Consider the following 13690-nt stretch of genomic DNA (forward strand, 5'->3'; position numbering starts at 1 on the left):
GAGAGCTTACCCGCTAGCAGCAACGAGAGCACTATAGTGCACAGCGTTTTCCGCGGGTAAGAGAGGCTAGCCCCAGCGTGCTCTGTGCTGACGACCCCTGGTTTAGACTATTATAAAAAATTACATGTCGTAATGCCATCTACTGAAGCGTGATTAGTGTAATATGTACTACAGTAGCACGCGATGTATGCAATGGAGGGGGAAATGAACTGGCCGACCTATACCATTATCTCCTGGCTTAGTTGCCTCATAGTGATACCTTATTCGTGTCAATTATGTCTTCGGACAGTTGACTAAACAACAACACATAGGCTACCATATGTTACATCAAGAATTTTGTCGGTCGAATTTTTCTGCTCTCTTTTATAAAACTGTCAGCTTTACGATCTCGCCATTAATATAGACTAGTGTTATGCAATGTTCGAACATGAGAAGGGGTATCAAGATACTACGAACTTCACCCTACTCTATAGGCATCCAGGAGTAGGCTACGTGGAAATGAAGCATATAAACTACAGTATATCAAAGATATTTCGATCGTCTAGTATCTAGTTCAAAAGTGCGACAACTAAAAAAAAAAAACAAGTTTTGAGATATCTTCAGTTGAAAGTTTAAAATAAATCACTTAGAAAGGAACAGATTTCTGGTTCATAACCACGACAATTAGAAATGAGTCAGTATTCAGGAGGAGTTTATCACAATCTTCCAGTTCATTATTAATATATTTCGAAATGTAGTAATAATGAATTAATAAAGTCCATAGTTATAATTACTTCTAAAGCAGTTTATTTCGTTTTTTTTTATTTTTGGTTGTAAATATGACTTATCTCAATGTTGAATCGGAAAGAGCTCCGAAAAGGGCTTTCAGTAGTATAAATAACTAAAAAATTGCAATTTTTGAGTTGTTGCACTTTTGAACTGGACGATCGATATTCAGTCCAAACCTTTGAAGTAATGGTTAGCACGTCTGGGCGCGAAACCAAATGGCCCGGGTTCGATTCCCGGTCGGGGTAAGTTACCTGGTTGAGGTTTTTTCCGGAGTTTTCCCTCAACTCAATTTGAGCAAATGCTGGGTAACTATCGGTGCTGGACCCTAGACTCATTTCACCGGCATTATCACCTTCACCTCATTCAGACGCTGAATAACCTAAGATGTTGATAAAAGTCGTAAAATAACCTATTAAAGAAGATATATTCAAGGGGTAAATAAAATGCAAAATCATAGGCGAAGATAAAACGATTTCTTTGGGTGGGGCACAATAAGACGATAAAATAAGCTATAACCCTTTTCACGCGACTTAAGTTCAAGGACGTCGCGGCTTTTTAGCAGCCCAGGACGACACGAGCCATTCGCGCTTAAGCAACGTTGCCTGGTTGTAATGTTAAAACTGAGACGCTGTTAGTTCTTACTATAAGTTAAATATTATATACGCCCAGACAAAATATTGTAGCCACGATGAAGATGAGACGTACGAAATAAATCGCGTGAAAGGCATTATAATTCATGAATACTTACTTATTCTTATCATGAAATTACGAATGCGCCCACATTAATAAAAAAGACCAATACGTACGCTTTTTTTTACGGAGGGGAAGCTTGAAAGCTTCCACCGCAGCCCGAGGCTTATCGTGATTACCACTCCTGTTCTGTGAATGATACTTGTCGCCGAACGGTCACGCTCTTGTATGAATACAGGAAGCTGCACCGTGAATTTAACTCGGGCTATGGTAATGATCGCAATGACATTTGAATAAATTATGGTAAAATGAATCCGAGTCCAACGTCGAAAGTTATCCAGCAATTTTGCTTCAATTAGTAGAGGAAAACTCCCGGGCTATGGTAATGATCACAATGGAATTTGAATAAATTATAGTAAAATGAGTCCGAAGTCCAACGTCGAAAGTTATCCAGCAATTTTGCTTCAATTGGTAGAGGAAAACTCTCGGGCTATAGTAATGATCACAATGATATTTGAATAAATTATAGTAAAATGAGTCCGAGTCCAACGTCGAAAGTTATCCAGCAATTTTGCTTCAATTAGTAGAGGAAAACTCCCGGGCTATGGCAATGATCACAATGACATTTGAATAAAATATGGTAAAACGAGTCCGAGTCCAACGTCGAAAGTTATCCAGCAATTTTGCTTCAATTAGTAGAGGAAAACTCTCGGGCTATGGTAATGATCACAATGATATTTGAATAAATTATAGTAAAATGAGTCGGAGGTCCAACGTCGAAAGTTATCCAGCAATTTTGCTTCAATTAGTAGAGGAAAACTCTCGGGCTATGGGAATGATCACAATGACATTTGAATAAATTATGGTAAAATGAGTCCGAGTCCAACGTCGAAAGTTATCCAGCAATTTTGTTTCAATTAGTAGAGGAAAACTCACGGCCTATGGCAATGATCACAATGACATTTGAATAAAATATGGTAAAATGAGTCCGAGTCCAACGTCGAAAGTTATCCAGCAATTTTGCTTCAATTAGTAGAGGAAAACTCTCGGGCTATGGTAATGATCACAATGACATTTGAATAAATTATAGTAAAATGAGTCCGAGGTCCAACGTCGAAAGTTATCCAGCAATTTTGCTTCAATTAGTAGAGGAAAACTCCCGGGCTATGGTAATGATCACAATGACATTTGAATAAATTATGGTAAAATGAGTCCGAGTCCAACGCCGAAAGTTATCCAGCAATTTTGTTTCAATTAGTAGAGGAAAACTCCCGGGCTATGGCAATGATCACAGTGACATTTGAATAAAATATGGTAAAATGAGTCCGAGTCCAACGTCGAAAGTTATCCAGCAATTTTGCTTCAATTAGTAGAGGAAAACTCCCGGGCTATGGTAATGATCACAATGACATTTGAATAAATTATGGTAAAATGAGTCCGAGTCCAACGCCGAAAGTTATCCAGCAATTTTGCTTCAATTAGTAGAGGAAAACTCTCGGGCTATGGTAATGATCACAATGACATTTGAATAAATTATAGTAAAATGAGTCCGAGGTCCAACGTCGAAAGTTATCCAGCAATTTTGCTTCAATTAGTAGAGGAAAACTCTCGGGCTATGGGAATGATCACAATGACATTTGAATAAATTATGGTAAAATGAGTCCGAGTCCAACGTCGAAAGTTATCCAGCAATTTTGTTTCAATTAGTAGAGGAAAACTCACGGCCTATGGCAATGATCACAATGACATTTGAATAAAATATGGTAAAATGAGTCCGAGTCCAACGTCGAAAGTTATCCAGCAATTTTGCTTCAATTAGTAGAGGAAAACTCTCGGGCTATGGTAATGATCACAATGACATTTGAATAAATTATAGTAAAATGAGTCCGAGGTCCAACGTCGAAAGTTATCCAGCAATTTTGCTTCAATTAGTAGAGGAAAACTCCCGGGCTATGGTAATGATCACAATGACATTTGAATAAATTATGGTAAAATGAGTCCGAGTCCAACGCCGAAAGTTATCCAGCAATTTTGTTTCAATTAGTAGAGGAAAACTCCCGGGCTATGGCAATGATCACAGTGACATTTGAATAAAATATGGTAAAATGAGTCCGAGTCCAACGTCGAAAGTTATCCAGCAATTTTGCTTCAATTAGTAGAGGAAAACTCCCGGGCTATGGTAATGATCACAATGACATTTGAATAAATTATGGTAAAATGAGTCCGAGTCCAACGTCGAAAGTTATCCAGCAATTTTGCTTCAATTAGTAGAGGAAAACTCTCGGGCTATGGTAATGATCACAATGACATTTGAATAAATTATAGTAAAATGAGTCCGAGGTCCAACGTCGAAAGTTATCCAGCAATTTTGCTTCAATTAGTAGAGGAAAACTCTCGGGCTATGGGAATGATCACAATGACATTTGAATAAATTATGGTAAAATGAGTCCGAGTCCAACGTCGAAAGTTATCCAGCAATTTTGTTTCAATTAGTAGAGGAAAACTCCCGGGCTATGGCAATGATCACAGTGACATTTGAATAAAATATGGTAAAATGAGTCCGAGTCCAACGTCGAAAGTTATCCAGCAATTTTGCTTCAATTAGTAGAGGAAAACTCCCGGGCTATGGTAATGATCACAATGACATTTGAATAAATTATGGTAAAATGAGTCCGAGTCCAACGTCGAAAGTTATCCAGCAATTTTGCTTCAATTAGTAGAGGAAAACTCTCGGGCTATGGTAATGATCACAATGACATTTGAATAAATTATAGTAAAATGAGTCCGAGGTCCAACGTCGAAGGTTATCCAGCAATTTTGCTTCAATTAGTAGAGGAAAACTCCCAATCAGGTAACTTGTACCAACCGAGATTTGAACCCGGGCCTTCTTCTTTCACAGTCTAAGATACAGATACTGAAAGATCTGAAACATGTTTACATACCTTCGCGCGATCCTTCGACAATATTCACTTCACTTCTTCACCTTCGCGCGATTCTTCGACAGTAGCCTATTCACTTCACTTCTTCACTCAGCACTCTACTGCACACCAGCACATCTCTGATGCCTCATTGCGTCTGCCTCAAGCATCAGTTTGTTCTGTTATTTAATGGTCGCATGAGAGCTGTCATTACGTCAGGACTACAGGTCTGCCATCCATACAAAAATTAATTCCGCATAAACATTTCGCAGTTTCTGCGGAGAAACTGTGAGTTGTTATGCTGTGACTGCAGTTATCAATAGTAATCTCACTAGAGGTTTTGATTTATCTAGAGAAAATCAAACCTAGAGTGGGATTTAATTGACTATCACACGATTAGAAGAAAGTATATAAACATTAGAAAAAATAAAGTACTCTAATACAATAAAATATTAATTGACTTATTGAAATTCTATTTCACTAATGTTAGCTTCACCAAAACGTTCGAATGAAGTCGCCATTTTCAGTTGACTGTCTATGCTGTAAACAAATGACGATCGCAAAGCATGTTTTATAGTACCGTAAAGAATTTGCAGTTTGAAATGTTGGCAAACAAAGAAACAAATGGTAAGGAGGTGATAAAAACAGAAGAAAGTATATAAAGATTAGAAGAAATAAAGTACTCTAATGCATTAAAACAGGTATTAATTGACTTACTAAAATTCTATTTCACTAATGTTACCTTCACCAAAATGTTTGAACGGAGCCGCCACAGACAACGACGCGACAAAACTGTGTCTGAGCTGCTGAAAGAGTTGTGGAGGGTCTACAACAGTGCGACGACTTGTGTGTCTGATGATTTGGATGTGCGTCATGTAATCAGATGGGACCGTGTACACCGGCAACAGTTCTGTTGACAGGCTGACGATAATCTTTTCAATTTAGTTTTGAAAGAATATTACGTAGGCTATCTATGATACACAAAAGCAATTTTCTAAGAAGGGGGACAACACTAACTTTGGTAACTTACGAGGAATATCACTTTTGTTGATGTCATACAAAATTTTGTCCAATATTATTTTGAGAAGATTAACTCCGTGTGTAGATGAAATTATTGGGGATCATCAGTGTGGTTTTAGGCGTAATAGATCAACTATTGATCAGATTTTTTTTATTCGCCAGATATGGAGAAAAAATGAGAGTATAAGGGTACAGTATATCAGTTATTCATAGATTTAAAAAAGGCATATGACTCGGTTAAGAGAGAAGTTATATATACTATTCTTATTGAATTTGGTATTCCCAAGAAACTAATTCGATTAATTAAAATGTGTCCCAGTGAAACTTACAGCAGAGTTCGTATAGGCCAGTTTCTATCTGGTGCTTTCCAATTCACTGCGGGCTGAAGCAAGGAGATGCACTATCCCCTTTACTTTTTAACTTCGTTGTAGAATATGCCATTAGGAAAGTTCAGGATAACAGACAGGGTTTGGAATTGAACGCGTTACATCAGCTTCTTGTCTAAGCGGATGATGTGAATATGTTAGGAGAAAATCCACAAACGATTAGGGAAAACAAGGAAATTTTACTTGAAGCAAGTAAAGCGATAGGTTTGGAAGTAAATTCTGAAAAGACAATGTATATCTTTATGTCTCGTGACCAGAATATTGTACGAAATGGAAATATATAAATTGGAGATTTATTCTTCGAAGAGGTGGAACAATTCAAATATCTTAGAGCAACAGTGCTTACTTACTTATTGGCTTTTAAGGAACCCGGAGGTTCATTGCCGCCCTCACATAAGCCCGTCATTGATTCCTATCCTGAGCAAGATTAATCCAGTCTCTACCATCATATCCCACCTCCCTCAAATCCATTTTAATATTATCTTCCCATCTACGTCTCGGCCTCCCCAAAGGTCTTTTTCCCTCCGGTCCCCCAACTAACACTCTATAAGCATTTCGGGATTCGCCCATACGTGCTACATGCACTGCCCATCTCAAGCGTCTGGATTTAATGTTCCTAATTATGTCAGGTGAAGAATACAATGCGTGCAGCTCTGCGTTGTGTAACTTTCTCCATTCTCCTGTAACTTCATCCCTCTTAGCCCCAAATATTTTCCTAAGAACCTTATTCTCAAACACACTTAATCTCTGTACCTGTCTCAAAGTGAGGGTCCAAGCTTCACAACCATATAGAACAACCGGTAATATAACTGTTTTATAAATTCTAACTTTCAGATTTTTTGGCAGCAGACTAGATGACAAAAGCTTTTCAACCGAATAACAGGCATTTCCCATATTTATTATGCGTTTGATTTCCTCCTGAGTGTCATTTATATTTGTTACTGTTGCTCCAAGTTATTTGAATTTTTCCACCTCTTCGAAGGATAAATCTCCAGTAACAAATATAAATTACATTCGGGAAGAAATTAAACGCAGAATAAAAATGGGAAATGCCTGTTATTATTCGGTTGAGAAGCTTTTGTCATCTAGTCTGCTGTCAAAAAATCTGAAAGTTGGAATTTATAAAACAGTTATATTACCGGTTGTTCTGTATGGTTGTGAAATTTGGACTCTCACTTTGAGAAAGAAACAGAGATTAAGGGTATTTGAAAATAAGGTTCTTAGGAAAATATTTGGTGCTAAGAGGGATGAAGGTACAGGAGAATGGAGAAAGTTATACAACGCAGAACTGCACGCATTGTATTCATCACTTGACATAATTAGGAGTATTAAATCCAGACGTTTGAGATGGGTAGGGCATGTAGCACGTATGACGAAACCAGAAATGCATATAGAGTGTTAGTTGGGAGACCGGAGGGAAAAAGACCTTTTGGGGAGGCCGAGACGTAAATGGGAAGATAATATTAAAGTGGATTTGAGGGAGGTGGGATATTATGATGATAGAGACTGGATTAATTTTGCACAGATAGGGACCGATGGCGGGCTTACGTGAGGGCGGCAGTGAACCTCCGGGTTCCTTAAAAGCAAGTAAGTAGTCTAAGTTTTAAGTAATAGGCTAATGATAATAATAATAATAACCATAATATAAAATATCATCATTTATTTTTCCAATTAACTTATTTGACAGTATATATTTTTTGAACAAAGACGAACGATCTCTCAGATAAAATCCTTTAATTCATAAGTACTGACACAGTACATCAATGGTCTTTCAATCTGACCTTATTTCAGTTAACTGACAGAAGCAGATTACATAATTATGTTCTAACATTAATAGCCATAGGTAGAACTTTAAGATCATGTTCAAAATTTCTTCCAAATCTGAGAATTTGAAACTTGGTTCAAGTGGGTCTCTTCTCTAAGCCCAACCAGAATCCTCCCTTCACAGTCATGTTGAAACCGCTTTGCTCCATTATGATTGGTATCGGCGTCTTGGGAGTCACTTTCAGGTTGAACCGGGACAATAGATGCACCACAGCCATCTTGGTTTTCAAGAGAGCGAAACGATTGCCTGAAACAGAAAATATTAGACCCAGTCACTTGCAGTTCGATTTTTTTAACGTGAAACTTTTAAGTGGGCACCTTAGCAACCCGGAACTTATCGTTACTGGAAAAATAAATGAAGTTTGAGTATTATCGTATATGTATTACATTCAAGATATTACCAGTAGCTTGAGTACCGAATGCTATTTTTTTTTCACTGCCCTCTACTACTTGGTTACCATAAAAATATCTTCCTTATTGTGACATCTTGTCTTTGCCTGTTAGTAACCGATCACAACCCTAGTTTACAAAAAGTGACATATTCTCTTTATATCCACGTGGAGGGAGAGCTGCCACATGTTTTCCGAATTCCAAGAATCCGGTCATTTAGCACGAGAATATAATCGAATGTGGCAAGTGTGCAGCATGGAAGGGAGGGACGGGATGGGATGGTCAGAGGTGTTTGTGTAGGAAGTCGTAAATCTGTTAAGTAAATGTTCAAAGAAGTCTCCGAACTGCACAGGATGATAGTAAACGAACTATAGCATCAATTATTGTCATCACACCATCAAATTGAATCAGTAGGAGCTAAAAGAAACTAAGTCATTTTTCACAATTTTTCAGGAGAAGCAAAAAACATTCCACTAATAACACAAATATTATATTTTTATGTTATAGAGTACAAAAGAATATTTAAAAGTCTTAGTTCCTTCTTCCACCGTTCGATGCGCATGGCATCCGTTGTTCAAATTGTTGCATAACCCAGAACTACATATTTTGACTTAGTTCCTTTTAGCTCCGACCGATTCAATTGCTGTCTATGTAAATTAAACGGTTAGTTGAATGAGAAAATTCGCAGTAAATTACTTACCGATACACATTCTGGGTCCTACTCCGAAGGGCATATACGTCGAGGGGTTGATTTTGTGCTTGTTTTCATCACTGAACCTCTCAGGATCGAAACGTTCCGGATCTGGAAAGTATTTGGGGTCGCTGTGTAACCCGTAGATGGGGAGGAAGAGGTTGTCTCCAGGCACCAACTCTAGAGGTGGATTACTCTTTAATGTGTAGTTTCGGATACAAATCCTATCCACTGCCGAGATTGGAGGATATAATCTCAGCGTCTCTGTGAAATCAATACATATTTTAGTCTAAATACAATGGCTGTCGTTAGGTATTACAGTAGATGAACTCTTACTTTTTCATTTTACAAGTTTCATTAAACACACACACACAAAAAGATATATTGCTAATAAAATAAACACTTCACTCATCAAACTATGACAAAACATAAAGATTTGTTCGTCTCAAAAATAATATTTCTTCAAATTGTCCTTGAAATCGAAGTCAGAAAACAAAAAAATTATAACAAAGTGAAATAAAACACGAATAACTAATTCAAAGTCAATTGCCTGATTTTTACTTTTTTTTTCCTTCAAATTTTCTTTCAGTCAGCCCAAAGATTTTCAATTGGGTTGAGATCGAGGAAGTTTGGTTGTGTTTCCATGACTCTGGGATTGTTTTATAGGAACCACAATCTCACAATGTTCTTCTTATGCTTAGCGTCATTATTTGGAGTGTGATACTTTGATATGTCCAACTTTTCGGAACATTTTCTTTTTCAGAATATCTAAATAATTTTCTTTCTTCACATTTCAAGAAAAAACTTTTATTATCCCAGCTGACGATATGCAGCCCAAAACCGTAATACTATTCCCTCCGTGTTTCACTGTTGGTTGCAACAACGTAATATACTGTAGACATTCATTGAAAGTTTTATATAGCCTAGGCCTACAGTGGCACACAGTATAATATTAGGTCTGTTTATATTATTTACAGTACGTTATGAGGTATTTATTGCAACGTAATCAAATGTAAGAATAATAAATAGTGTGTCAATAAATTCTTTAAAATTTGCTAGCTATTAAAACGGGCAGATGTTTAATATAGAGATTTATGATAAATGAAGGAATTAGCAATACAAAAAAAAGGCACCATTTCTGAATTTAATTTTATAATATATGTATATACAGAGTGTCCGGCTTAAACGTGTAACATTTCATTATTTCATTACCTGAAGAGTATTGTTGATATTTACACTCGGTTTGCTCTACGGGTAGGGTAACTCAATAGTAATATGCGTTACAAGAGCGGTATGTTGACGTTTTCATGTTCGAGGAAAAGATTGAAAAAGCGAAACGTAGTTGAGCTTTTTTAATTTCCGAGAACATGAAAACAAACTTACCGCTCGTGTATCGTACATTATTTTGTGCGAAGATCGTTTATTACATACCTGAAAGAGGAATTTCTAATTAGTTACAATGAAATCTCCATCTTGGTTTCTGTTCAATGACGGCAACTTTGGAAAAGAATTATATCTATCTTCAACATTGTTCCTATAAAATGTTTTCTGTGTTTACTATACTCCAGCAGGCCGTGATATACGTCTGTCTTTTTTTTCCCCCAGTCTATGATGAGTCTGGAATCTTGTTGATTTTTTCACGGCTTCCTTAATGTTACTTGCATTACAAATGCAGTAACTTTTGTGGTGTTTTAGAGTTTACTTAATTTTTGCAAATATTTAAAAACAATAATTAACAGTGCAATTTAGGTGAAATTGCAGTGGTAAGTTTCCAATTTATAATTATTACTATATTGAACGTCTTTAAAAATAATATTTTAAAAGCCTAAAGCAGTAAAATGAATATGACGATTAAGCGGTAAAAATAGGGAAATTGTTATGTGTGTTACGTTGGGAATACTGAATGTGGTATTTCACACTTACCGCGTATTGGTTTTGTGCGGAAAGCAAGCAAATACGCACGATCTCGCACAAAATGTTTTTACATACCTAATACACCTCGATATGCGCACCATTAGTGGCGCGGTAAACGTCCAATCTGTATTCCACCTCTCTCCATGTGTTTTGCAAGCATTGCAAACGTAACATTTGCGACAGCTGCAACAATGCGATGGCGCAAATCTGGTTGTGTTTGTTAACCTTCCCGGAAGTGTGGAATGTAACCCCGTCCGAGAAACAAACCATATCGAGGCATGCCTCATTGCCTTATTTTCATAAATTTTTTGCCAGAAGCGTCTCCGCGGATGCCCTCCGTCGCGGCTTGTCTTCAGGTTCGATTTGATGACATATCTTAAGTTTGTGTGCCTGTAGGCGCAACCTTTTATGGACGACATCGTGTAAATTTCGAAAGAGGTAAATTTAGCTCCCTACTTGCTCGTAGGATTGATTTACGGGGGCTCCGCTGGAAAGACGTACGGATTAATTCGACATCAGCCACTGTAACAGCGCGCTTGGTGTGGTGGCCCGACTTTGAAACCAAACTCCCAGGTTCACGAAGGCATTTGCCCTATTTCATGATTGTTACGTATGTTGGAACATCGTCAGTTGGTCACAGTTGATATTCACGCTGAAATTGACGTTGTACCTGCGTAACAGATATCAACTCCGCGAGAGAAAGCACACAGAATGATTTTTTCTGTGGAGTCCACATGGTTACTGACGCTGATTGGTTATTTCCGCGAACGACGTAGTTTGCGCATGCGGTGTACATTCCAGCCTTGCAAACACAGGAAACAGTTTGAGTTGCCCTACCCGTAGAAGCAAACCGAGTGTAAATATCAACAATACTTTTCAAGTAATAAATTAATGAAATGTTGTACGTTTAAGTCGGACACAGTGTATTAGGCCTATACCCTTTATCATCCATAAGCTTCTTGTTAGAGTTATTGAACCCCTTATTCATGTTTTTTACGTTAAACATCTACGTTCGAGGTACTTACTTTCAAAAGGCTTTTAAGGAACCCGAAGGTTCATTGCCGCCCTCACATAAGCCCGCCATCGGTCCCTATCCTGTGCAAGATTAATCCAGTCCCTATCATCATGTACCACCTCCCTCAAATCCATTTTAATATTATCCTCCCATCTACGTCTCGGCCTCCACAAAGGTCTTTTTCCCTCCGGTCTCCCAACTAACACTCTATATGCATTCCTGGATTCGCCCATACGTGCTACATGCCCTGCCCATCGCAAACGTCTGGATTTAATGTTCCTAATTATGTCAGGTGAAGAATACAGTGCGTGCAGTTCTGCGTTGTGTAACTTTCTCCATTCTCCTGTAACTTCATCCCTCTTAGCCCTAAATATTTTCCTAAGCACCTTATTCTCAAACACCCTTAACCTATGTTCCTCTCTCAGAGTGAGAGACCAAGTTTCACAACCATACAGAACAACAGGTAATATAACTGTTTTATAAATTCTAACTTTCAGATTTCTTGACAGTAGACTAGATGATAAAAGCTTCTCAACCGAATAATAACAGACATTTCCCATATTTATTCTGTGTTTAATTTCCTCCCGAGTATCATTTATATTTGTTATTGTTGCTCCCAGGTATTTGAATTTTTGCACCTCTTCAAAAGATAAATTTCCAATTTTTATATTTTCATTTCGTACAATATTCTCGTCACGAGACATAATGATATACTTGGTCTTTTCGTGATTTACTTCCAAACCTATCTCCTTACTTGCTTCAAGTAAAAGAATAATAAATAGTGTGCCAATAAATTCTTTAGAATTTGATATACGCTATTAAAACGGGCAGATGTTTAGGCCTAATATAGAAATTTATAATAAATGGAGACTATTAGCAATAAAAAATAAGCCATCATTTCTGAATTTAATTTTCTATTATATATACATGTATATTATAGAATTATACCCTTTATTATTCACAAGTTTCTTTTTAAAGTTGTTGAACTTCTTATTCATGTTTTTTACGTTAAACATCTATGTTCGAGGTACAAGAGAGAAAAATTGTAACGCGCTAACACAAAGAGCTTACTGTGACGTCACTTGTGATACCATAGAAGCATAAATATAAAATGAACATAGTGGTTCGTGGGTTTTGACGCGGTCCTTCTCTCTCTATTCTCTAATTAATAATGAAGCTCAACATTTTTCACACAGTAGTCATGGAAATATTGGGTATATGGTTTATATGTCACATATGAAGACAAAATAAAATACACCACAATGTTAAAGAAAGTACATATTGTATTCTATTTTATTACTTTAATTAGAGTAAAGATGTTTCACGCAATCATTAGGATTTAATTAAATTCCCTGATTTTTAAACCTAAGACTAGAATTGGGATTTAAGCCTTGTGAATGCCATTAAATTATAGCAGTAAAATATATCGATAGTTTAACCTTATTTCTCACTGTTTTTATATACTGAAAATTTAGATCAACGGCATCAGCACAGTGCACCCTCGGGTTAGCGTCCCTTACCCGCGGATAAGACATTGCACTATCGTGCATCCGTGGCTACTGGCGGGTATGCTTTCTCTCTCTCCCCCTTCTGCGCGACGGTGCATATTCCGAGACACTCCTTATCCTTTATCTATTTCAGCGCATGCTGACGACCACTGATTTAGATAAAAATTTTACACAAAATGGGATTACTAGTAGAGTCAGAAAGTACCCGAACTTCGGGAGGCAACGCCAGGCTCAGTAGGCAACTTCTCTGTCTTGTCCGTGTGGTATGTAGCCTACTTTCCAGGCGTATAGACTCAGTATGCCGACCTATCAAAGGGGAAAGTAATGCTTGAAGTGTTCGCGTAGGCTTCCGCGGCTTGTGTACATGGTGTGTGGATAAGCTTCAGGGTTTCTACCGCGTTGTCTTCTACCACAACACGGCGGTCGAAACGTCAGCCAATAACACCAAGACAACGCGGTAGAAGCCCTGAAGCTTATCCACACACTATAATGCTTGAAGGGTTCTTCGATATCCAGGGTCTCGTACAATTCGAGTTTATTCCTGAGGGTCTAACTGTCAGTAAGGA

The 13690-nt window shown here is 37.6% G+C and overlaps 2 protein-coding genes across 2 annotated transcripts in view; both read right to left on the reverse strand.

Moving 5' to 3' along the window:
• LOC138695875 (cytochrome P450 9e2-like) overlaps positions 1–4556 on the reverse strand; it is a 36035-nt gene extending 31479 nt beyond the window's left edge. The window contains exon 1 of the mRNA XM_069820205.1: positions 4401–4556. The gene's annotated coding sequence lies outside the window, so the exon portion shown is untranslated. The remainder of the gene's footprint in view (positions 1–4400) is intronic.
• A 3056-nt stretch (positions 4557–7612) lies between these two features.
• LOC138695876 (cytochrome P450 9e2-like) overlaps positions 7613–13690 on the reverse strand; it is a 31273-nt gene continuing 25195 nt past the window's right edge. Inside the window, exons 7-8 of the mRNA XM_069820206.1 lie at positions 8697–8951; positions 7613–7853 (exon numbers count right to left, since the gene is read on the reverse strand). Coding sequence (XP_069676307.1) covers positions 7684–7853; positions 8697–8951 — 425 coding nt within the window. The 3' untranslated portion in view covers positions 7613–7683. The remainder of the gene's footprint in view (positions 7854–8696; positions 8952–13690) is intronic.

This window comes from Periplaneta americana, chromosome 3 (assembly GCF_040183065.1).
Source record: "Periplaneta americana isolate PAMFEO1 chromosome 3, P.americana_PAMFEO1_priV1, whole genome shotgun sequence".
In the NCBI taxonomy this organism is placed as follows: domain Eukaryota; kingdom Metazoa; phylum Arthropoda; class Insecta; order Blattodea; family Blattidae; genus Periplaneta; species Periplaneta americana.